Source organism: Gadus macrocephalus, chromosome 20 (assembly GCF_031168955.1).
Source record: "Gadus macrocephalus chromosome 20, ASM3116895v1".
Taxonomy (NCBI): Eukaryota; Metazoa; Chordata; class Actinopteri; order Gadiformes; family Gadidae; genus Gadus; species Gadus macrocephalus.
The window spans coordinates 10,322,373-10,349,151 of NC_082401.1; the positions used below are offsets into that span (position 1 = coordinate 10,322,373).

Sequence of the window (26,779 nt, forward strand, 5' to 3'; positions counted from 1 at the left end):
TCTCACTCTTGCTCTGTCTCTCTCTCTTTCTCTCTCGCTCTCTCTCGGTCTCCTCCCTTCTGTTCTTCTGAGGTATAGATGGAGCAGGCACATCCAGCCAGCCCAGTCCAGAGAGCTGCACTAGTCCTGAGACCTCACCTCAGAGAAGTAGTCCAGCCACAACCACACACTCGCACACACTCAACCACACACTCAACCACACACTCAACCACACACCCTGAAAGAGCTCCAGGATCTTCTGCCAGGGCCAGTCGGTTTTGCCCTCCTACTTATTGAGCAGCCATCCTACACCTGCTTATCTCGTTACTTTCCGCCTTTCGCAAGACTTCCTTCCTGAGGGCTCCTGCAGACCACGATTTGTGAACCAGGAGCGTGTACGTCAGAGGTGCTGCAGTATTGGAGATCCTGAGCCGGGCAGACGCTGTTGATGATGATGATGATGATGATGATGGGTCGCTCAAACAGCACCCTGGGGTCCCTCTTCCTCCTTGCGGTCATCGTCGTCGGGATATGTTCGGCGGGAGCGCCCATCAGGAGTAGAGGTAGGCTTCACCTGCATGTCCCGCCTAGAGATAGAAGCTAGTCACTAGAGGAGCGGGCTGCACATTTTCCTGTTTTGTGTGTTATTTGATGCAGCAGAAGAGATTTTTGGGATATCTAATGCATGCATGGGAGGGACTTTTATATGAAAGTGTTGCAAATGCAAATGCACAATATTTTGCTCATAAGCCTTGTTAGATTCCATTTTGTATGCAAAATGTGCGATTTGCACCTTTCATTTGCACAAAACTTGAGTTTGCTAGAGAGAGAGAGAAAGAGAGAGGAGAGAGAGAGAGAGAGAGAGAGAGAGAGAGAGAGAGAGAGAGAGAGAGAGAGAGAGAGAGAGAGAGAGAGAGAGAGAGAGAGAGAGAGGGGGAGAGAGAGAGAGTGCTTGCATGAATGCATAAGGTGTCGAACTCTGCAAGCATGGCTCTGTTTATGGTCCATGTGGGTTACAGCACATTTCTCTTAAAACCTGAGCAGCACAGACCCACTCAGAGGCTGCTCATGTGTCCAACAAAACCAGTACCAGGCTGAAGGTCGGGGGTCACCCGCTGGGACGGCTTTCCCAGAAGTGTGCCTGATTCACCGACCAGGAAGACAATTTGCATGCTTTACGAGTCTGTCTAATTACTTGTATTCACTGAGTCCCGCAAGCAACGTCTGATGGTTTTTATAAAGGACCTATCAAAGCTCTAACAGTCAGGCAGACATCCGGCTGGTTCTAATTAAACCGCAGACCCTTTACATTATCCCCAGTTAAGGTACAATTCACAGGGACGAAGCAACAAATACTGATCCACTGTTTATTTTATATTGTAAAGGTGGAGGCTAAACGTGCAATGTAAAGCCTGTAATCCTTCCCCCGTCTCCCTCAATGCCCTTTGTAAGCAGACATGCTGTGAAACAGCTATAAAAGGGGGATTTATTTTACTACGCGGATTACACTGCATTGAGCTTCCCGTCTGATTAGGATTCTCACGACAGCCCTGGAAAACACCACATTTTCCTGTGCACTTTCCACATTACTGTCTCCTAATTATCTATTTTGCCACACACAGAGACACACACTACACACACACTCACACACACACACACACACACACACACACACACACACACACACACACACACACACACACACACACACACACACACACACACACACACACACACACACATACATACACACACACACACACACACACACACACACACACACACACACACACACACACACACACACACACACACACACACACACACACACATACACGCACGCACATACATACACGCACACATTCACAAACACAAACACTCAAACGTGCTCATACACACACACACAAACACAGGCACGCAAACACGTGCACACACACACACACATGCACAAAAACAGATATTTATACATATTTCTCTGGCCCTGGACCACTAATCTGTTTTCTGTGAGTTGAAGTCGGGCTGAGGGGAATTAAGGTGATTAGATGTTGAGTCTGTAGGGAGCGCTCAGTCTGTAAGGAGAGGCGGGCACAGTGGAAAAGAAGACATTGTGTATTTGGCGCTCCAGTGGCTTTCAGTGTGTTACTAGCAGACCTTGGCCCGCAGACAGTAACAATACGGAGCCCCGGGAGCTAGATGAAAGGGTGTACACATTGGGCTTTGAAGCCCAGCTCAAGGTCCACATCCAGGTGCCTAGATTGATACGGAGAAGTAGTTGGCGAGGCTGCCCTACGTCTCCATATTGAGACACACGATCTGAGTCAGGCCAGGCAAGTGGTGCTGGAGTGGTTTCAAGTGCAGTGTGTGAGTTAGTGCTTGTTCGTGATGTCTGGTGTTGTTGTGTAATATAATCATCTGGGCCTGTATTCAGGGGACACATTTGAGGGGGGAAATCTTTCGGAGACTCTTTGGATCATTATGTTATTTATGTTTGCTGACACATTTACGTGCAGTTTTCATATGATATTGGGCAGTTGGCAAATTGCCAAAACGTACAGTACAACCATGGCAAATGTTACTTTTTCACCTTATGGTGATTTTAGATTTTATACTTCTAATTGGACGAGGCCAAACCTGTATCTGGGCCAAACCTGGGCCTGTCAATATCTGGTGTAAACATATGCTCTCTGTATCTGGTGTGAACCTGGCTCTGTGTGAATCTGGTGTTAATCTGGGCCTATATATCTGGTGTTAACTGGGGCCAGTCTGTATCAGGTGTAAACCTGTAACTTAAACCGGAGTAGATGGACAATATGAATGATGGGTGGAGCGGAGGAGAAGGAAAAGCGGATTTGGGGGATTTAGCACGAGGTGCCGGCGGGCCAGCGAAGTGAAAGACGGCAGGGGGAAGAGACAGATACGGGCCAGGGGAGATGGAGAGGAGCTGGGGCGGGGGGGAGAGGAGTGAGAGGAGAGAGGGGAGCGGCGGTGGAAGAGGCAGAAAACGTCATGAGAAGAAAACTGGGGAAACAGCTGTTGTCCGCCCGATTCTGACATGTGAAGACAGAGTGTGAGAATAGGTTGGACCAGCCGCAGAGAGCAGCAAAGGCAGGAGAGGAGGCAGGAGAAAGCTGGTTTGCGGCTGCCAGCTAAAGACCTCTTTCCCCCCCACCGAGACGCGGTTCCGACCGCTACCATGCCGGTGATTATGTCACGGTGGCTTCACCTGACGGGTTGTTTGGAGGAGAACATTAAATGGAGGTATGGCTGGAACTATCAGTATTTTCCAGAGTTGAATTAAGACAGCGCTCGCTGGCTCTGGGTTTGGCCCTTTGATTTCCTTGTATAGTCCATGGAAGAAATAAATAAAAAATAGACATGTTGTCCATACCAGGGGCTGTTAAAGAATCAGACAAACGGTTCCCCATTCACCTCTCCTCATAAAAAACAGCAACCTGAGATTGGCAGGACATTCCCAAATCTGTCAGGAATTAAGAACCTGTTAGCAGAAAGGAAGAGTGGGATTGTGTGTGTGTCTGCATGTGTACCTACGTATTTGTGGATGTGTGTGGGTCTATGTGTTTGTGCGTTTGTGCTTACATGTATGTGTGTGCGTTTTTGTGCCTGCATATGTGTGCTTGCATGTTTGTGTGTGTGTGTGTGTGTGTGTGTGTGTGTGCTTGTCAATGCATGTGTGAGCTTTTGTGTGTGTGTGTGTGTGCGTGTGCATGTGTGTGTGCACTTGCACATGTGTGTGCATGTGTCCGTACATCTGTGTGTGTCTGTGTGTGTATGTGTGTGTGCGCTTGCATGTGTGTGTGTGTGTGTGTGTGTGTGTGTGCGTGTGTGGTTGAGGTTTGTATGGAGCAAAACACCCAGCAGGATGTGGGATTTAATTGCACGCTGTGGCTAAACTGACATAACTGCATTACTTTGAGACACTTGTAATTTCCAAGACGGCCTCCATTACTCCCACCAAGGTTCCTTTCCACACTGTCGGAATTCCACACGACCATGTTGCAAAACATTGAGAGGGCGTCCTGGATACTCGTGTACACACACATACACACACCCCCGCACGTGTGAACACATTTTGTTCTGATCTGACACATAGATAACCCTATTAACCCCCTCCTTCTCCCCAAGGACAATCCCTCACGGATCCAGAGCCAAGATGGCGTATTCCCGAGCACAGTTGCCGGCGCTTTCCAATTCCCAATCCGTCCCATCAAAACACTTCCTCCATTTCTTTGACGTAACGGTCGTTTTCAAAAGAATCCGAAAAGAAGAACCAGGCAAATGAAATGTTTATTGAATTATGTGTCATGTTTTATTGTCTGATAGTCTTGTTTACTGGCAGATCCTCAACACATTGATGAAATCATGTTATGGCTGTTGAAGCCAGAGCGGTTGTTTCCATTGCAGTTCCACAGTGAGCAGGGAGCCCTTCTGGGAATACATAATGTATTTCACAGACATTCATCCGTCCAACATGTTGAATTAAAAAAAGAGCTTTGAATAGATTATCGGCTATGGATTTGTGAGGGGATTCAGTATTGGCTTGAAATTATGAATTCCATAAATTATCACTCAATTATGAGGGGATGAAAGATCATAATTAAAATGTGAGCTTTAAACAGTTTCCGTCTTCCCGTCTGTCTGCCATGGTTCGTACTCAAATGTTTAACAACATGAGCCACGCAGAAGTAGGGAGGAACAGGGAGCAACACATCTTTTGACAAATTAGAGGCATTTGTCCTGCGCTGTGAGTATGATTCAATGGAATTTACTGTTTAAAGACGTCCAACATTGAGTGATATTGTGAGGTTTCAGGGTCAATTATAGCTCAATCCTGTTCTGCGTGGGGACTAATCTATCCTGTCTACACAGGTCAGGGTCATGGTTAAAACGAAATACCTAAAGACCTGCGTTCGACAGCACCCCTTCCCGTACATTCTGGTCATGTGATGCAACGTTTCTTTCCCTTCCCTGAGATGAAGATGCGTGAGGAGCTAGAAGGGTATTGCAAAGTACGACTGCTATGTCTGTGTTACATCCATTTATATAATCCACACCATACATCCTTGGCTGGAATGTACATGTTCTGTTATTTGTGTGTGTGTGTGCCGCCTAAATGCAGATGGCCACACACACCTGAACGGACACGCATGCCCCAAACACACACGTACACAGATACACACAGGCACACACACATGTACACGCACACACGCACACACACACACACACACACACACACACACACACACACACACACACACACACGCACACACACACACACACACACATGCACACACACACAAATACACACACACAAATACACACACCAACACACACACACACACACACACACACACACACACACACACACACACACACACACACACACACACACACACACACACACACACACACACACGCACACACGCGCACACACACAAAAACACAAACACAGATCTTTAGCGACTTCATATCCTTACAATCCTTTTGGATTAGCTTGTTGTTGATATTTTAGCTTTTTATCGGATTGGTTGTTGGACCCATAGCTGGACATGTTTTCTTAAGACTAATTCATCTTAGCCTGGAAATACTGATGCATGTTGCTGTCCCAAGTCAGGGAGCAGGCCCAGAGCTGGGGTGTGGGGCGGGATTCATATGGGACTCCGCCAGGGTTCGCTTGCGTTGGCCTTTTGCGAGCTCTGCCAGAAGTGTCCTCATGTTTCATGCAGTCGGAGAACTCCTTCCAAGGCACCAGGCAGCCACACTATTGTTTTGTTTGTGTGTTTCATTTGATTGGAACTATAGCAGGCAGCAACCAAACACATGCATCTTTTGATAGGAAACATGCAACTTTTCCAAATTGGAGTCTCCCCTGCTTTTCCACTGTCGCTCTTTGTGTGTGTGTGTGTGTGTGTGTGTGTGTGTGTGTGTGTGTGTGTGTGTGTGTGTGTGTGTGTGTGTGTGTGTGTGTGTGCGTGTGTGTGTGATTTTGGCCCCGCACAGCGCTGGCGCTCCCGCTGAAACACAGTTCCACCGTCTCCCTCTCCACTGAATAGTGAAACCAAGGTTACACGCAGCAACACAACGGAGCTCAACACAGCTCAACACAAGAGAACTCTGCTATTATTATGTATCAAAACCTTGGAAGACATCCTGTAAACATGCCACCTGCTCACTTGATTGTACTTGGTTTATTTACATGTTTTGTATACACACGCACACACACATGCACGCAAGAACACACACCAATGCACTCATACATGCATGCATGAACGTGCACACACACTTGCGGACACACACACGCCGAAGAACGTGCACACACAGACACACACAGACACTCATAGACATGCAAACACGCACACCTTTTCACAAACATAAGTGCACCCCCCCCCCCCCCCCCCACACACACACACACATTCCCACACACATGCACACCCACAAAGCTTTAAATATGACACATTTCGTCATAAGTTCTAAACTGACATTAATTTATGAGCAAGGTAGGCCTACTAAGAAAGTAATCCTAAACTATTCTGTCCGCCGCAAACTGTCAGCTTGCATGAAGCAGTAGGCCTACGCGCAAAGTGTTCCTGTCCTCATTTCAACTGTTTGATCAAGCGTGTGCAACTTGAAGTTGTTGTAAAGCCGTAAATTGTGGTCATGGTCTAACGCTCGCTGGGTAAAGGATTTCTTGTTTTATGACTGTTTGTATTGCCTTTCTTTGTGAGGTTTTGGTGGGGAATATTTTATAAAGCTTTATTGCCAATGGGGTTCAACTCTCCTCTGGCTGACCTCAAGTTCTAACCAAGTGTTTACAGATTCAATTTTATTGCTGCCTCAGGTCTGATTCCGAGGCCTGTTTTCAAAGGAGAAGCATTGTTTGTGCTAATAGGTAGAGAAGAGCATAGATTTACGATGCATGTTTGTGTTAAATGCCTAATGTCTCTTATAATAACATTTAAACCTTTCTACGAACACAGAATAAAAACAAGCTGAGTACCATCCCCACCCTTGAAATAATGGAAACCACCAGTTAGAAATGCTTTCCCACAAATCTTTGAGCACATCAGAACCCTGAAACTGAACCCTGAAACATTGTTCAATTGATAAAACACTGTTTCCCTGGAAATCAAACTGAGCGAATAATTCCTTCTTAGACGTGATCCCATATTGAGCTTTCCTGAATTATTTCCCTCACAAAGGACCATGTGATTGAACGCTTGTCTCACGACATGAACCAGGCATCCAACCAAAACCATGGAATCACCATCTCCATTTTTCTCAAGAGGCCGGAACGTTTCATCCCAGGCTGACAAAAAAAAAAAGACATAAAAACCTTGTCCTCCTCTCCCCCCTCTCTCACTCCCCCCCCCCCCCCCCCCCCCATGCAGTGAGACGGCAGAACATGAAGGTGCGTATCAACGCCACGGGGGACACCATCATCATGAAGTTCCTGCGGCCCAACGCTGACACCAAGCTGGAGGGTTACATCCTGGGCTACGGCGGCAGCATGTTCTCCAAGCAGTACATCCAGCTGCCGGAGAACGGACAGCCGTACGAGACGGAGATGGGTAAGACGGAGACGCTGATGCAAGGTTTTCACAACGGTGTGTGTGTGTGTGTGTGGGTGGATGTGGGTGTATGTGGGAAAATCGGACAAGATGTATCCTGGTAAGCATGACAAACGGGGGAATGTCCGTATTGCTGTGATACACGTGCGTTGCATTTGAACCCTTTTGGTCACGGCTAGATTCTCAGCCTCCTCTGAGGGAAACGCATACCACACGCACATCACACAAACAATCGACGAGGCCTGTGGCTCCGCGGCTTCGCTCTCCGCAAATCCCTGACGTTGTGCCCAACATCGTCCAAATGTCACAGGCATTTTCCTCCGGTCGTGTCTTGGTCTTTGATCAGAACTTGGCAGCCACAGGCTCCTGAAGGAGATAGCCTATCATCCACATCATCATCATCATCATCATCATCATCATCATCCACATCGTCATGACCATCATCATCCACATCATCATCATCATCATAATCATCATCATCATCCCTGTTTTGCCTCTAATAGATGCTGAGCCCAAGTACCTCATCGCTGTCCAGCCTATTCCACTCAATGACGTGAAGAAACAGTGCACAGGTAAACACCAAAGGCGCCCCTAAGGTTCCAATACCAAACGTACACAAACCAGCACTTTGTATCAGACATCTTGAGAGTTGTGTCTGAAACGGCGTGTTAATCCTATCTCCGCTCAGGCAAGGTACAAGTGGAGAAGCCACTGCATCTGGTCATTGGCTCAGTGACCCCAACGTCAGTGCTCCTGTCCTGGGGAACTCTGCTGAAGACCCCCTACGAGGGCAACATCATGAATGACTGTCTGGAAGAGGGGTGAGTTAACACACCCGTAAAGCACCACATATACACTCCTCAACCCCCAGGAAAACAATGAAAGAAAGAAGATGGCTGTAAAGGGAGGAAGGGTGCAAGGGCGATTGTGTGACTTGTTATGTACGGTTCTGATATCAAAGCATTGAGTTGCATTGGCGTAAGGTTGGTGTTGGTCCATTGGACTGGGTGCCGGCCATGGACTGGAGGTGTAGGGTGGGTCTGCGAAACGAGATGTGCCAACCGAACATTAAATCCACACCACTGTATGGGCATTGGCTTCAATCTGTTTGCAATGTGGGAGCGTGCAGGTGTTATTGTGGCTGGACTGGAAGTGTGGATCTTCTTGGCTATCGGCCTATAGGAGTACACCGTGCGTTCAGAGGTTCTCTTTAAATGATCAACAGGAAACAGATCTTCCTTTCAAAGGTTATATTTAGTTATCTATGCACAGAGAAGTTTGGGAATAATACTCGACAGTTGGCTTGGACATGCTAGTTTCACCTTTGTCTCCTGCACCATTGAAATATGAACTCCTTTTTTAAAGTCACAATCACTGTGACAGCCAAGAAAACTAAACCATGTGTCCCAAACTCAACTCAGCCATGATCCTACATGCGGTCAATTCATTATAAATCTATAATCTGACAAATCCGATGAGCTCATTGCTTTGCCGATCCGTTATGTCTTCCCCCAGGCATTACACGGTGCGTTATCGTGAGAGACACAGGAAGTGGAACTACCAAACCTGCCCCACCAGCGACACAGTCATCGATAACCTCAAACCCAACACAGCCTATGAGTTTGGTGTGCAACCCAATGGGCCCGATCGGCCCGGAACGTGGAGCAAGCCAGTCATCCACAACACCAACATTGGAGGTATGCAACCTCAGCTCTCTCACATAAATATTGTTGGGTTTGTGGTACGCCGTAAAGAGAACCAAAACAATTTCTGTTTATTTGTTCAGGCAATTCACAAGCAAAGCTTAAGCCACTCTTTGTATGAGTCTCAATTGCTTGTCTTGATCCTGACGGAAGAGATGTTTGAAATGTCGTGCTTTTCATTAATTCCCCTTCTTCCTGTGAGTTCCACTGCACTCACATTCTTTTGCATTGTTATTTCCAGACAAACCTATCCAGAAACCCTACAAACCCCGTCAAGTGAAGCCTACGGTATGTGTTGTTTTGAAATGGGAAAAAAAGTCAATTGAATCCTATTGGTGACTGATACCCTTTTAAATGTTATGTTATGGTGCACTTTCTCCACCTCACCAAAGTCAAGATCTCAGGTCGAATGACCGTGAACAACCCACATAGACAGGAGATCTGCTACAAATGCTGTGTAGCAAGCTTAAGTTCCATTAAAAAATGTAAAGGTTGGGCATTTAGAAGGCACTTTTATCCAAAGCGACTTACAACCATTCATACACACATTCACAATCCGACGGTGGAGGCAACCATGCACGGCATCAGTCAGTTCGTCGGGAATAGTTAGGGTTAGGCGTCTTGACACTTGGGAACGTTGCTTATGAACATCTCGACACTCAGCCAGGGATAGAACGAGCAACCTTCCGGTTGGAAGTCAACCTGCTCCACATCCTGAGCTACGTCCGTCCCTGTGAGTGTAAACCTGAGTGTAATGTGAGTCCGTCCCTGTGAGTGAGTGCAATGTGAGTGTAATGTGTTCTGAAGGGATATTCTGATCGTTGAGTTTCCATTCAACTATTGCATGGAAACAGCGTGAACAACAGCGTGAGCACAGCCAGAGTCGAGGTACCCGCGGCTGGCTCAGCGTCCGACTGGAGTATTTAAAAGGAGGGACAAAGACGGAGCGAAAGGACCTCTGGCGACAGGGTTTCCGGCTGTGCAATGTGGTTTGGGTCGGGTGCCTGTGGCCTCCACGTCCGCTCGTTCACAACATTGGCACTTTCGAAGGAAAACTGGGAGAACCTATTCCTGATGGTGGCGTTCAGGCGTTTGATGGGATGTAGCAAGCCATTGGCTTATGTAACACAGAGAAATCGGCGCACGGGGACGGAACGTCAGTTGTGAAAAAGTCAAAACCTCTCGATATGGTGATAGTGGCACTTACTCTGAGCCGTTGACAGATCGGGCCTCTCGATGCGTTACAAACACTGTCTTCATCACTGTTTTTTGTTTATCCTTTCCCCCAGCAGAAACCTTTCGCCGGAGGCCCACGCACCTTCCCCTTCCCGCCTCGCCCTGGTAAGCCAATAGGAAGATACTCCTGATGTCGGTCAATCTCTCTGAACCCAGTTTAACACCAGCAAAGTTTTTACAGGCCTCCGGGATTTATGGCTGCTCAGAAACGTCTTTGGCCCTTCTCCTCCGTGTCCCCCCGCTATTAGTCTGTGCGCTGGAAGACTTCTGAGTCGATTTGTTTTTTTTCAGATAAGGCCTCATCCTCCTGATTTTTATTTCACAACCTTCATCTCATAGGTTGGCTGGATGTGAGAGGCATGAAGCCTTACGCTGACATTGTTTGTCTGAGATAATTGACTTGACTTGGAAAAGTCACTTTTTCTTCACAGCACTTTAATCATTATTTGTGGTGCCCGTACATGGAATATGTTGCAATGCTTGATATGATATGTATTATTAACATAATAAATCTCTTCCATGTTTTACTTCTCAGTTCTTCATAACAGGACCCAGGGCAGGCTGCCTGTCCCCCGGAAAATAGGCCCAAAAGCAACCCTTGGTAATGACGCCTCTGACCTAAAGTTAGGCTTACAGGTTTATAAAATGTTCTTCCTCTCTGTTTCTGACCTTCCTCATGTGTGTCGTCCATCAATCTCCGTCTCTTTTCTCTGAATATACCTTTGCAGGAAATATGCAGGTACTTTTTTATCAACACCAAATTAAGTGAAGGACACACTCCATATAACATAACATATGTTATACTCCTCAGCTTCGACCCACGCCACTAGACAGAATTCTCTGTCTAACCCCGGAACCACAAACCCTCTGCTCAAACTGCTCATGGGTAAACATTCATGGTATTTTATTTGAAGCACTTTGCTGGCGCGGCCGTGCTTAATCACAGGCTTGGCCGATGGAGTCCTAAAGTTTGCCTAGTCGGACAGCGCTGCATGAGCAAGGTTGGCATGCCCTAATCAGGACTTTTCTGTGATGCAAGCGGACTGCTTTAGTAGGTTCATAACGAAAACCCAAGCATAGGGCGGCTTTTGTTGCACAATATTATGGCCAAATCATTGTTATAATTTGAATGGCTCGTGTTTGGGTAGCAGTTATTACTGCCCATGTGGACATATACGACGTGTGCTCCTTAGTGATATAGTGTCAAGGCCAGGACATGTTGGTTTGCCAGCATGAGGTGCAAAGCAAATTCTATATTTGAATACAGATTAAGACCTATACCAAAATCTATGAATATGGTAGAGTTATTTCACTAGTTTCCAGTATCTAATAGATAGATAGATAGATAGATAGATAGATAGATAGATAGATAGATAGATAGATAGATAGATAGATAGATAGATAGATAGATAGATAGATAGATAGATAGATAGATTGATAGATGGATAGATGGATAGATGGATAGATAGATAGATAGATAGATAGATAGATAGATAGATAGATAGATAGATAGATAGATAGATAGATAGATAGATAGATAGATAGGGACTTTATTAATCCCTCAGGAAGGTTCCTTTAGGAAATTGCAGTTCCAGCAGCAGCAAACAAAATGTTACAAATGGAATAAGAAATCGGCTGCTTATGTCCGGTGTGTTATTTTTTCCACCCATGAACTCATCCTCCCTACGTCGTTATCTAAGACAGATACCTTTCATTGTCAGACATTTTCACATTTAGCGTTAATGATCATTCAGCAACAAGAACAAACACTTCCATAAATGAACAAGGTGGCGTGTTGATCTCAGTATTCCTTAGCAACCTTACCACTTTCCTAAACACACACAACAGTCATATAAACCTTATAGGGCCATAAAAAAGAGTTAAGGTACCGATGGCCTAGAACGCTCCGTTGCTTGCACTGGTTCTCTGTTGGCTTTCCCTCTCTGCCTAACTCCTTAGTTTTTCCGTGAGGAAAACCTATGATCAGATTGAATAATCAATCTGGAATGGTCCATCAAAATCCCAAGGCAGGTGATCAATAAGCAGCCATTGAGCCTGATGGTTCAAGGCATCCTATAACCTCATGGATTTGGATACCATTCCTTCACTGTTGCTTGGTAGCTGAGATCCGCAGGGATACTGTTGTATTGTTGTTGCATTGGAAACTCCTCCATGTGGGCTGCTTGCCGTCTAAATGGAACCACTGCTATCAGTCTCATGCCATAGAGAAGTCATTGTCTAACTTACTGTTTGCTCCAGGAAAAGTGCTGAGAGATCTCAAGCCAGCTGCTATTGGCCTCAACATTTATTGCTTTAAATTTGTGCTGTGCTCAATTATTATTTATATTCCTGCTTTTATCTATTTTTAAGGCACTAAACCTTTTCTTTTCCTACTGTCATACAGGACCTTCTATGTGATATATTATCTCACTGTGCAGTATTATGCCATCTTGGCGGTACTGTTTTCTTTTGCACAACCTAGGAGAAGACCACTCCAGATCTGTCTTCCCTCCTTTCTTGGATGTTCTTCCAGCTCCCAGAGTCCTTCCTAAACTCCCCCTTTCCACCACTATCGTGTCTTTAGTGCCCAAAACAAGTGGTCCTGTCCAGCCAAAGCCCCTTCCAACTGATGACAATACGCAGACCACCACTCAAACCCATGCTCTGCAGAATCTCAGACCACCTCCCCCTAAAACCACTCCCCAGTCCAAACCCCGTCCCCATGTTACTCAGACCCAGGCACGAACCAAGCTCCGGCTCTCCCTTGCGTCACTTCCTCCTACAAAGACCAATCACCAGTCCCAAACCCCCAGTGTCACTCATTCTATACTTCACAATAAGACCATGCCTTGGTTTCAAACACAACCCCTGCCAAAGACCAAAGCAGGGCCTTGGTTTGAACAGAAACCAAAACAAGTCATTCAGTCAAGGCCCCAGCAGGCTCTGCCACCCAACCCCCGGGCTAGACCCAAGCCACAATCCCCACCAAAGACTAAACCCCAAATCCTACCCAGGCTAAAGATCACACCCAAGCCGCAGCCACAAACAAAAATCCAACCCCAGCCCAAGGCAGACACTCTTTTTCCTCGGCGTCAGTCTCAGGCCACACCACAAACCCGGCGTCCCAGGGTCAACCCAGGACTGCGAGTCCCAACGGGTAATGACCTCTTCCCACCAGTGATGTAACAGTCATAACTACATGATCAAAACATGTTTGTGTTTTATATTACCGTTGTTTTCTATGTGTTGGATTGACATGTTTACGTTGTTCTAAGCTATAACCAACAACCAACCAAAGTTACATGATGATGGTCTAGGTGCCTAATTCATAAAAGTGTTGTTTTAAAGTAGGCCATTTCAGATAAAAAAAGCCAATTTTCTTCCACACAGCACCTAGTCATCACGAGGTGGGCAAGCCTCTGCCAAGACCCGCCCTGGCGGCCGAGAGTGCCAGTAGTAACAAGCAGGGTAAACATGATGACACGCTCGCCCCGTTACATGTTGTCATCGGCGCACACGGGACCCCCTGCGCTTTCCGTGGTCCTTCCAACTGTCCGTCAACGTGTTGGATGGTCCCCCTGCTTCTTCCCCCCCCATTGCTCCATCCTCCACAGTACATTGTCCCCACCGCCATTTCCACTACCACCCTCCATCCTGTTTCCATCCCTGTCTCTACTCTGGACCCAGCCACATCCACCCCACCCCCCAGGGGATCCCCCAAGCTACCATGCTCCAAACTCTGGCTCTGTCTCAGCCCTTCGAAACCCTCACCCATATCCCTCAGTCTTCATTCTATCCCTAATCTGCTTTTGTGCGTTGTTGTGTCTCGTTGTGTCTCCATCAATCACCGTTTCATTCCATCCAGGTCTGGTAAGAGCCGCTCTTGGGAGCAGATGTTTCCTAACCCCCCCCCCCCCCGTCCCCCCGTCCCGTCCCGTCTCTCCACCCCCTCAATGTGTCTTGATGTCTTGTCTAGGTACCGGCTTCAAGAAACCCTCAACTGGCGCCGTACCTCGCACCACCACCACCACCACCACCTCCACCACCACTACCACCACCTCCGCCCCCACCACCACCTCCACCACCACCTTCACCACCACCACCACCACCGCCGCCGCCACCACCACCAAAAGCCCGACCACGCGTGTCACCCCGGCAGCCCGAAACACCGGCCAGTCTCGTGGCAGGGTGGCAGCTAACCCCGCCTCCCCTCTAGATCCCCGCAGGCCAACCAGGGTGTCCAACTCCACCCACCGCTTCAACGTGCCCGGGGGTAAAGGAGCATATGTCTGTCAAACGTCTACCTCATCCACCACAATGTCGCACCCTGTCTCCCCCTTTTTCTCCACTCTCTCCTCCAGCGTTCCCCGGCGAGGTCCTCATGCCACACCTGAGTACACACAGACGGGCGACACATCCACACACAGACTTCACTCACACTGCCCGCAGGCATTCGCACACACAGACATTTACCATTCTGAGAATGTTTCGTGCTGGGCTCACAAAGTCACGAAATGTCTGCGATTTGGATTATCGCAACTCTGTCGGTGGCTTTGATGTTTAGCTTTTTCAGGGGCAGTCTGCTGGCTGTGAGGATGGACCTCTGCCTCCCGTTTCTCCTTGGTTCTCCCCTGTTTAACTGTGTGTATTTTCTTAATGAGCGTCCATGAGCGGTTCTCCAAGGCCCACGTATGCGGTGTGAGTTTAGCACCTTAATCTGGAGCCGCAGCGGCGTGTCTGGGGTCAGGATCATTAACATGATTTACGCTCTCGCTCATGCTGGCCTGGCGGGATGTCTGGCCAGGACACACCGCATCTGCGCCAGGCTTGCCAAGCCAAGCAAGATGTAGCCAACACCACCACCAGCGCCAATCTCCCTCTGTCCTTCTCTCTCTGTCCATCCTCCCTCTGTCCTTCTCTCTCTGTCCTTCTCTCTGTCCTTTTCTCTGTCCTTCTCTCTCTGTCCCCCCCCCTCTCTCTCTCTCTCTCTCTCTCTCTCTCTCTCTCTCTCTCTCTCTCTCTCTCTCTCTCTCTCTGTCCTTCATCTCTCTGGCCTTCACTCTCTGTCCTTCTCTCTCTCCTTCTCTCACACCACACACACACACACACACACACACACACACACACACACACACACACACACACACACACACACACACACACACACACACACACACACACACACACACACACACACACACACACACACACACACATAACTTTGTAGTAAGCCCGGCAAACTTTGTAGCAACAGCAAAGTTCCACAAAAATAAGAAAATAAAAAGGCTCCAGAGGCCCACCAGTTAATAAACAAAGTTATAATAGGGAAAGCTGGAACACAGCTTCCCAGCGGTATTCCCACTGACAAAACCCTTCAGCATTGGGGAAGTCACTCTGTGAAACCTTTCTTTGTTCTCTGACTTCCCTCTCAGCGGGCTAAATCCTCTTAAGCCCACACCTCACTCGTTGCGGGGGTTGTGTTCTTTAACCGCCGATGGGTTTGTGTGTGTTGACACACAGAGGCGCGTGGGCCTCTCCTAACAGAGCCTATTCTCTCTGCAGCCTCCGGGGAGCGTCACAAGGGCCATGCTATCCCCAAGCCCTTGCTGAGGTCCAGAGATAAACTGGGTAAAGATAAACTAACCCACCATCATCATCCGAGTGTCCCTCACCAACTAACTCCTTCCCTCTGAGAAGGGACCCATCACATCACCCCCCCCCCCCCCCTCATTCAGCCGACTCAACTGACATTTTCCTGCTCTGTGATTTGGCAGCTTGCCCTCTTTCCCAGTGTGCAGCCATTCTGTGTTGTATTTTCTGTGTAGCGTCATTATTCTATACTTGACTGAGACTGAAGCCAAATGTTTTCCTCTCTGTCACCCTGAGTTTTGGCAGACACCTGTCCTTGGAGCCCTTTTTTTAGCCCTGCTGGAAAAATGGACGTTTTCATGTGGTTTGCCCTGTTTGGCATGTTTTTTTGCACGGCGCCCACCCCCACCCCCCCCTACCCCCCCCCCCCCCCCCCCCCCCCCACCACCTCCCCGATGTGCCTCAGAGGTTTCAATTAATGGGTAGAGAATTAAATCAATCTCTAATAGGAGCGTAACCTACGTCTGGACCACATGTCGTTGTGGTGACGCTCTCTCACACCCCTCGCATTCATTGCTTGTGAGGGATATTTGTGCTTCAGTCCCATGTCCCAGCTGCGGTGTGTGTGTGTGTGTGCGCGTTATTTCTGGAAACTTGGACGGTTTCAGAGGTCTTCAAGGAGCCGCACGGCTCGCTGGAAGCAGCTCTACAGAAAGATGTATATATTAATACTATCTCGCCAGTCCACCCTATGCTCCATCGTCACTCGCATCTTCACTTGATTCATCTCTCTTTTCGTTTTTATCCTCCGATGACTGAATGATTTCGTCTCATTCGGAAGTGAAATGGAAGTACAACAAGCAACGGCGAATGAATGTTAGACATTATTTATTGTTGCAAAAACACTGAACTGTACTCCGTAGATCTTTTCTTTTTCCTTCCTTGGAAGCATTTGAGTTTAGAGGCCTTCTCAGACGACCAAGTCACTCATTAAAACCATCCATGTCTCTGTGATGCGTTTGTGAACCCCGGGTATTTTTTCGAAGGGGTACGGTTTCACATCTTCCCGGAAACGCCACGGATCTGACAAGAAGCAGAACCCCCCCTCCCCAACTGCTGTTTTAACCCCCACATCAACGTGCGATAACATTGTGCAGCTCAGACCCGGCACCACCAGAGGCAGCGCCTCACCGACCGCAACTCTTAACCCCCGGGCCAAAAAAATACCTACCGTCGGAATAGTTTGAGGTAAAGCAGAGCCTTGCCAGGCAGCACGTCATAGCCCATGCACATCACATCGACTCCAGCTTGGATCTCAACTCTCCCGTTCCAGTTGTGCATGACAGTCGCTCCTTTTTAGGTCTACTCTCAGTTTTTGTTTCTTGATCATTCCGTTCGCTTTTTGACTGCCTTGTGATTAGCGGTGCGGGGTTGGTATATTAGTACCTGTCTAAGCCATTAAATTAAGTCTTTTTCTCTCGGCATATGTTTGCCATTATGCTAAAGTCGCTCCATGTGTGATCCGGCAGCGTGCTTGAAATGTATAGTAGGTGGTAATCAGCGAGACATGCTAGCAGATGCAATCGGGGTTCCTCTTGCTAGCTTCAACTCATCTCTCGAGGGGGTTGGTGCCAGAAATCACTGATTTATGCTGCATGGAGGTCATGTCCAGCAGGGTCCAAGGATAAAATAAGCCAAGGGAAATATTTATGAGCTGACAACGGCTGCCACGGCTAATTACAGTCTGCAGAGACTAACGATGGTCTGAGTTAAGATAATTCTTAGTTGGTAGAACCTCTGTCATAGGAGCAGGACAATATCTTAGCAGCCGAGAAGTGAAACACGCACAGGAAATCTCCACTTTCCATCCTCCAACAATGGATGTATTTGCCGAGGGCAGAATCGACCTCATCATAGATTTGGAGTAATGATCATGTCTACTGATAGGAGGATGCTTATGTTGAACTTTTAAGGTTAAAGTTGATGTAACTTCATTTCGAGGCCCTGCTCTTCCTTGTAGTCATGTTATTCAGAACTCCGAAACAGTTACATTACTTATAGCTGTCAAAGTTAAGTAGAAAAAATTGAAGCTTTTAAAAAACAAAGCAAAGTAACACTCAATAGATCAAAGAAGGAACAATACAGATTTATTATTTTTCAACATATGGACAAATAATAAAAGTAGCTACAATTTAATAACCCTATTGTAGGATTTTCTTTTTTATATATATATTTCTTGGCTGCAATATTTAGAATTTTGCAGTTAAGGCTGTGGTTGTGTTATGGTTATTAAAAATAAACATGGGTTTCATCAGGGCTTTTCATAGACATGTGGCAGGTCACCACAGTGGCACGTTCATGAGAGACCTTTCACCATTTCACATAAAATCTGTCTGACTTTGATGTACTTTATTGCTGCTTGCATTTGTCTGTGTTTGCATACTTTCCCCTGATTCATCATCACCCAGCTCACCCCAGGCTTGTTCATCCCACCTAATCCACCATCTCTGAGAATATCATTGCACGCGTTTACCGTGCAAAAGACATTCCTCATTTTCAACTCTGCATCTCTCCTACAGTGCCGACCGAAATGCCTTCATTTGTAGTACCTAACCCTATAATGGACTCTCTTTCCCAGGCTCCCCTCCGATTCTGCACCCCTCTCTTCCTGTCAGCAAGAGACCAAACCTGGTGGGGAAACCCAGTGACCACCATGGTGAGGTTTACCACCACAGAAGCATTAGGAGAAAAACTAATTTAGAAATGAGATATTTCTCTCTTCTTATTTCAGTAAAGGAAATGTATTTATTCACTTCCCAAATTTATATTGAATACAATGATGGATACATGATGATTTTGCTTCAATTCAAGGCTTGCTATTTGTTTTTTTTATGAACAGGTTTGCTGAAGCTTGATGTCGTTGTGCATACCCTTATTTGTTTCACTCCTTTCCTTCTTCAAATATTTGCTTCTGCAAATATTTGCTGTAATACATGTGTGTCCAAGAGTATGTGTGTGTGTGTGTGTGTGTGTGTGTGTGTGTGTGTGTGTGTGTGTGTGTGTGTGTGTGTGTGTGTGTGTGTGTGTGTATGTGTGTGCAATCATCCTGTGTCTTCTCCTCTCTCAAACCGCACAATGCTGGTTATGCAACGATTGACCCCTAATCTCTCCCGCCCCCAGGGACAGCGTGCTGAGTTCCTGTGACGTGCATAGCGTTCAAAGCGGTAATGCATGGACAGCCCCAGATAGCAGTGAGCTGATCTCTTATCCTTCCCGCCCTCCTCTTTCCCTTTAGATAAACCCATGGATCTCAAGCAGGGCGAGAAGGAGTCCATCCTAAAGCCTTTCCCCCTGGTGACGGCCAAGCCCAAACAAGAGCGCAAAACCACAACCACCTCTTCTCCAGCATCTAATGGTACTAGTGACATCATCAATGACTGTGTCTGTTTGTTTATGTGTCCGGGAGACCTGCATACATGGTTTCACTGTAAAAAGTAAATTAGTCAATTAGTCAATTAGAGTGTGCATGGTTGAAGGTGGACAATTGGTGACTGAGAGAGAGAGAGGGAGAGACACAGAGAGACAGAGAGACAGAGGGAGAGAGACAGAGAGAGACAGAAAGAGACAAAGGGACAGCAAAAGAGAGATACAGTGAGTTGAGAGAGAGAGAGAGAGAGAGAGAGAGAGAGAGAGAGAGAGAGAGAGAGAGAGAGAGAGGGAGAGACGGAGAGACGGAGAGAGAGAGAGAGAGAGAGAGAGAGGGAGAGACGGAGAGACGGAGAGAGAGAGAGAGTGTGCTAAAAGGATAAATGAAAAAAATTAAACGAACAAGGGACAGGTAAGACAGCGAGGGAGCGAGCCAGAGCATTCACCACTAAATGACCACTCAGCGGTGCCAAGGCTGTAAAAGAAGGAGCACAGAGAGTTCCAGAGCACGTCCAACCTCACGCCAACTCTTCTCACACATTTCCTCTCAGTCACCCGGTTTGATATCTCAGAGAACTCCACCATATTCAGCTCCCAGCCTGCGTCGGACGTCGACGCCATGGGCAAGAAGCGCTTCGTGGGTGAGTTCTGCCCCCCCCCCCCCCCCCCCCCTCCCCCACTTACATTTATATGCATCGGCTCCCACATACATAATTTCATCCCAATCAGCCTCTGCCTGCTATATCAATGTCTCAGGGGTTGTGTGCTCATCGCAGAACACTGAGCTATAAGCAGTCTAGTTGCTGCGCCTCATGGCTGTTTGCACATTCAGGACCTTTTCGAGGTATCATCAAAACCTTTCAGATTCTCATTATTTTATGTTTGAATGAAAAAAGGTTCCTAAAATACACACTGCTCCTACAAGTCTCTCACAGACTCATATGCAAATCAGGCAACCACAAGTAGGGAACCACTACTTTTTCTGAATCAACCATAACTTTTCTTTTGCTTTTGGTTGGGTGGCCTTCCTTCCCCTCGGCCGCCGCCACAGCCCCCCATGTGGTCTACAAGACGGACAAGAAGCCGGACGAGCCCTGCTCCATCACCAACTCCCTCACCTTCTTCCCCGACGAGGAAGCGGGCGAGCAGAACGCCACGGCGGCCCCCCGCCTGCCCCCCACCAACCTCACGGTGGTGACGGTGGAGGGCTGCCCGTCCTTTGTCATCCTCGACTGGGAGAAGTCGGACAACGCAACCAGGGGTACGCTCGGGTGGTGGTCACCTTGCACAGTGTGTGTGTGTGTGTGTGTGTGTGGGGGGGTTGGGGGGGGGGGGGGGGGAGGGAGGAGAGGGGGTGTGGAGAGAGGACAGACAATGGTGGAGAGGAAATGGATGTTTTGAAAAGACAGTTCAGACTGTTATGACGGGAGGTGATGTTTGGACTTTGGCTTGGTTTTCTTGAATGCAAAACAAACCCACGCACGCACGCGCGCACGCGCACACACACACACACACACACACACACACACACACACACACACACACACACACACACACACACACACACACACACACACACACACACACACACACACACACACACACACACACACACACACACACAGACAGGGACACAAGTACAGCCGTTTCCCATTGAGGCCTCCTCACACAAGGAGTTCATCAGAGCTGGTGAGCCTTAATGAGGCTGTAATGTATCAGGGGAAGGTCTTTCATTCTTTCATTCATTCATACTAACAGCGTGTCAGAGAGGAGGAGGCCACACTTCAGGATGCTCCAGGCTAAGTCCCTTTTGGTTGGTCCTGGATTAATAGCATTTAGCCTAATGTTCCCATCCCTCTTGAAACAACGAGGGTGCAATCTGCACTTAACCTCACATCTGTACGATGCCGTTGGGTCTTTAAAGTGCCAGACCTCCCTGACTCATATGCGGCAATGTTTGTGTCGCTAAACACACTGGTGCCTCTTTTTGGTTCAGAGTACGAGGTGATCTCCACGACTAAAGGTCCCCATGGGGAAGAGGTGTCCATTTTGACGACCAACCAGACACACACGGCCGTGGAGAACCTCAAGCCGGAGAGCAGGTAAAACACACACACACACACACACACACACACTACAACTCAGGAAAGGACCATGATCAACTTGAAGCTGGTGATGCTGCGAAACGTGTTCTAAAGTGATGGACAACAGGATCTACAAACGTCAAAGAAACTTGACCCATCACAAAGGGATGCGTCCACTTTTGTGCAGACTGCACTTCCGCAGAGCGGGAAAAGCCGTAAGCTTGTTTAGCTGTAATTAACCGTAACTTGAATGCACGGTAATTGGTGATTGGCTTGGACACATGAGTGTGCGGTAATTGGTCACCCGCTGGGCTCCGTAGCCCGGAGGGTGAATGGACACCACCTATTACAGCTGCCTAAACAGGAATAGAAGGAAATAGGCTGAAATTCTGTGAGATTGCAATGGATTAATGGCAAATGGAATCATTTAGCACTTAATGTGCGCCTTGATAAGCCTTAATAACATCATTAGAAGGTTGTTTGTTTTCTATCACTTTAAGATTGAGACACAATGATCATCGCCTTCATCTCTGTAGGAAAATCCCTAGGCTTCAGGTAGCTTTCTGAAGAAGTGAAAGGTGTGCGTTGAATTGCGTTGTTACCAAAATTAAGATTGAAGATCAAGTGTGGTTAAGAACTTGGACTGATAAAAGTTGCAGTTGCATACTTCAGCCAAACCTCTTGAACCCTGTATATTCTTAAAATTGTATACAAATAATGGTCCATGTGTTTTATCATTGCATTGCGACGATGCACTTGAAACGTTGTTAAATAATGAGGTTAACAGTATGTCATGTCAACACATAAAAGGGAGATTCTTGCAGAAACATGCTGACTTGATAAGGCCCTTTTTATGTTTGTTTTTTTTAGGACCAAAGGACTAGAGCTCATTCAAATACTAAACTTTTGTTTTACCATTTGTTGAGTAAAACGAAGGGGATTTCTACACAAAATCATAGTAAAACTGGGTGGAGTTTCTAAAAAGTGTTTTTATTTCATTACAGTCGGCCCTAGCTAGCATCTGGAGACTCCAAATTCACCAGAACCTTCCTGAGGTCCCAGTATGCTGGCTCAACAGTTGCCAGTACATTTGAAAAGAGCACATGGAATAGTCATTAGGTTGTGCGTCTGTGTGCACGTGTGTGTGTGTACTGAACTATAAAAAAAGCAAAGAGTCTCGTTTTCTCACTTTAGGGGATGGGAGTAACCCAATCTTAAACCCACAAAAACCTACGGAAAGCCACTAGCTGTTCCTTATTTCACATTTCACTTAATGTGACTATAAATGCCTGGAAGGGATGTGTGCCTGCCTACACAACATAAACTGAGAATAGAACATTTTCAATGGTATTCCAATGAACTCAGGCTGGATATTGTGTCTTTGTCAGTCCATTGAAGTAACAATATGTGATCTGTGTCTGTGTTTTTATGTGTGTCTGGTTTTCCCCCTCAGTTATGAATTCACCGTGTTGTCAAAGAATGAGCATGGATCTGGACCGCTCAGTGTGCCTGTTACTTTTAGCACAGAGTCAGGTAGGTTTAAACCGCCACCGTCCTTTTTTCCCCTCCACGTGTGTCATTTTCTGGACCACACCAGAGAAAATCCCTATTAACCGGAGCTAGCTGCAACAGTGTACCTGGGAGTACTCCTCCAGAGTGCGCAGTGAGGGCTCTCTGTGGAGTGCTCATAACGACACTCTGATTAGTGTAGCTTAGCATCTCCAGAGGTGAGCATTTACGCTGTTGTGGGGTCTAATGATTTCAACATGGCCGAGTGGTTTCCAGAAGAGGACTGCCATTTGGGGCCAGGCCGGCTGATTAAGACCCAGGGGTAACTTGGGCTTGCCAAACATCTCCTCTGGCTCATTTAAAACACATGCACACACATCGCTTAGGCCATAGTCACCTGACCTACATTTATTAATACTGTTAATCCCCTAATGAGACAGTTAAAAACAGATGCAGACCAACAAACATGTGATAAAAGCTGATTGTTATTCTCTTGCGGACACATCCTTCTTTAGAACTCTTTGTCTTTGTTTTACTAGGGCCCCAACAACAAACAAATAAAAGCAGAGTGCCTGGGTTAATATCGGCTGGCCTTTTAAAAATCAAACCCCACATTTTGAAAGCTTACATTTAATGCCAAACAGGCATTGATTCTGAGAAGCTAATACAAAAGCCATGTTCTTTATCAGTGGAATTAAAGAGTGATTCAAAGAGATAGTGCGATTGATAAAAAAGGGGTTCCTGTTACTAACTAACTCATTGCTCTTCCTCTCTGTGTCTCTCCTGTGTGCAGCCGACCCCAGGGTCAGCGAGAACGTCTCAGGTGAGTCCCCCCTGGGTTATTTTTATGGGGTGCATATAACAGCAGGGGAAAGGTGTTTTAAGTCTCGGGGCTCCGAGTATGGCCTCGCAGATATGCGCCTCTTCGATAGAAGATCACATTTACAGGTTGACCTCATGTCTGTCTGTCTCCTGTGCTCCGCAGGGAAAGACGCCATCTGGACTCAGTTCCCGTTCAAAGCCGACGCATACTCAGAGTGCAATGGAAAACAGTACGTGAAGAGGACCTGGTACCGCAAGTTTGTGGGCATCCAGCTCTGCAACTCGCTGAGATATAAAATCTACCTGAGCGACTCACTCAATGGTAGGTGTGTGCTGCTGAGTCGTGGACGTATCATCTGGGTGAGCCTTTCTACATATGCTAAGAAACGAATGGATGATCCAAATGGCCTAACATCTTCCTCCTAGCCATGTGAATCCATCCAGATATTCAAGTGTGCGTTGTGCAATGAATGTCAGTCTGGGCCTGGCTGGGCAGCCATTGATATCCATATATGGGTGCAACTTTATACTGTTAAAAAAACTCCAGCCATTCAGATTAAACACGTAATCGACACACTTTTTCTGTCTTTGCTTTGGCCGACTCCAGTTGGAAGTAATCTCTTCTCCTCTGAGAAAAGCCTTCTGTGTATATTTGTTAATATTTTAACATCTTTATCTGGTTTACCTTAGAATGAAATAGCTTTGATCTCTCCCGTCGATTTCTAAGCTTTCCTTGGGTGCGGAGGAAGGTTTTATATTCTGCAGACTGGAGGGCTCCTTGTTCATCCTCTTCAACGCCCCTAGCGCTGATTGGTCCTATCACTCCTTAAACACTTTCAATGTGCTCGAGGCCTGAGTACTGATCCGCCCGCAGAGATAAACAGAATGTGAACTCGTAAGATCCGGATGGTTTCTAACAAAGCTATCTTCCTCCCCCATTAGGGAAGTTCTACAACATCGGAGACCAGACTGGACACGGTGAAGACCACTGTCAGTTCGTAGACTCCTTCCTGGATGGGCGTACTGGCTCACAGCTAATGGCTGACCAGCTGCCCAGCAAATCAGGTAGGTCACACTGCGACGACAAAAGGAATTGCTCCTGGGCTCCTCGTAGAGAATGTGAAGTTACGTCACGTTGGGGGCCAACTTGTGGCCCCAAGACAGAACCAGCAGTATTCTGTTCCTCCAATAGAGGAGGGTGCACTTTCAGTAGTATTTTGGTGGAATAAATCTTTAAACGTATAAGCAGGTACTATTTAAGGTATTTAAAGCTATTAAACTAGGGGGACTAACAAGGTTTCTAGAAATGCAGTCCAAGAAATGCAGAACTAGGACTGCGATCCAACAGAGGCCTCTAAACCTGGAGGGTTCACCATAGTGTTATAACACTGCGTTACGTCAACTTTACATATCCTATGTACAGTTACGCTAGCCTAACTGTACATAGGTACATATAGGCTTAAGGGAACTTCATCTGGCTCTCTCTCTCTCTCTCTGCACCAGGTTTCTACCGAGCCATGCGCCAGGAACCTGTCCACTTTGGCGAGATCGGCGGGAACTCTCACGCCACCTACGTAGGGTGGTACGAGTGCGGAACGCCCATTCCTGGAAAGTGGTAAATTCAACGCAAAGGGGGACACCTTTAATTTCTTCTGAAAGCTACCTGGAAGTTAGGATCACGTCACCGACAGAGAGAGGGAAGAGGGAAGGGGGGGGGGGGGGGGGGGGGGGGATGGAGATAAAATAACAAAAGAGTCGCTTTAGTCAACGCACCGGTTCACACAGAGGGTGGTGGGCCGCGCTTTCTGGTTGCCATGGACACCCCGGCTATTGTTGGTTGCGTCTGCTTAAAGCGGAGCCGCTCTCCGGCGCGTTGACGTGTACAGGAACATTCAGTGTGGCGGGAGTCTGTCTGGTCCGCACGGCCCTTCATTTCACTATTTATCAAACATGATGTCAGGCTATGAGAGGAAACTTCTAGCGTTTCCAAGTGAATATTAAAATATGATCTGAGAGAGAATGTTGGGAAGCTGGCTCCCATAATGTAGTTTGTATAATATAATTTATCAAATAATTAACGTTAAGTGTATCATCGTGCTGCCTTTTGAGACGAGACAAACAAAAAACTGTTCAGCCGTACATGCATGACATTTTTGTACACACACAAAAATGTTGTCATTGATTGATTGTGCATTTAAAGAGAACCTAATGTACTCAGGCCTGTATTATATTCCACAAAACCTTCTGCTGGCCCTAAGGGAGTATTAGCATTTGCAGTTTGCACTGTTGTTCATTTGTGTATATGGTGAAGTAATGGCAGTGTTCAGAATCAAGTGTGAATTTCAGGTCTTCCATGTCCTTGCTGCAAACAAATTGTATTAATTTTAAGAAACGATGTTCCGTGGGGTCCAAATACAATGTATTTTTTTAAGTTTTCTACCAATGTACGCAACCAATATTACATTATTTGTTTGTACCATTTAATGATTTGCTATTGAAATAGTGTACATACATCTTTGGATTGAGGGGTATTAAAAGCAATTGTTTTGCCTACAATAATAACAAATCTGTTTGTGGAATTTGTTTTTTCTTACGTTCATTACAAAAAATAAAAAAATATCTTCAATTTGGGCATGGATTTCTATGCTGTCGTTGGAGTTCAACCCCATACGTACAGGAGAATTTTTTTGGGAGTAAAAAAAAAAAACACACTTTGTTTCAAGTTGACACAGACCATACACCTAGGCCTTGTATATCCATATACGCCCTCCTATGAAATACCCTTAAACCCATCTCGCTCAATTCTTCTCACTCAGGAAGACAGCTTAACATGAGACACTCACCG

At 46.8% G+C, this 26,779-nt stretch overlaps 1 protein-coding gene across 16 annotated transcripts; it reads left to right on the forward strand.

The window, feature by feature from the left end:
• Nucleotides 1-26,560, forward strand: LOC132449199 (target of Nesh-SH3). 16 transcript variants are annotated; one of them, XM_060040895.1, is made up of 23 exons: nucleotides 1-542; nucleotides 7,386-7,565; nucleotides 8,069-8,137; nucleotides 8,254-8,386; nucleotides 9,081-9,262; nucleotides 9,510-9,556; nucleotides 10,558-10,609; nucleotides 11,040-11,105; nucleotides 11,316-11,390; nucleotides 12,987-13,661; nucleotides 13,895-13,972; nucleotides 14,481-14,777; nucleotides 16,067-16,132; nucleotides 18,732-18,809; nucleotides 19,389-19,508; nucleotides 20,071-20,160; nucleotides 20,571-20,780; nucleotides 21,516-21,621; nucleotides 23,057-23,136; nucleotides 23,906-23,935; nucleotides 24,098-24,256; nucleotides 24,877-24,999; nucleotides 25,438-26,560. In XM_060040895.1, the coding sequence occupies exons 1-23, from the start codon at nucleotides 428-430 to the stop codon at nucleotides 25,551-25,553; spliced, it is 3,147 nt and encodes a 1,048-aa protein (XP_059896878.1). In that variant the 5' UTR covers nucleotides 1-427; the 3' UTR covers nucleotides 25,554-26,560. The 16 variants fall into 16 exon arrangements, with proteins under 16 accessions (XP_059896878.1, XP_059896879.1, XP_059896880.1 ...); XM_060040896.1 differs by having other exon boundaries at nucleotides 2-542; nucleotides 10,561-10,609; XM_060040897.1 differs by lacking the exon at nucleotides 16,067-16,132 and having other exon boundaries at nucleotides 2-542.
• Nucleotides 26,561-26,779: the final 219 nt, after the last annotated feature.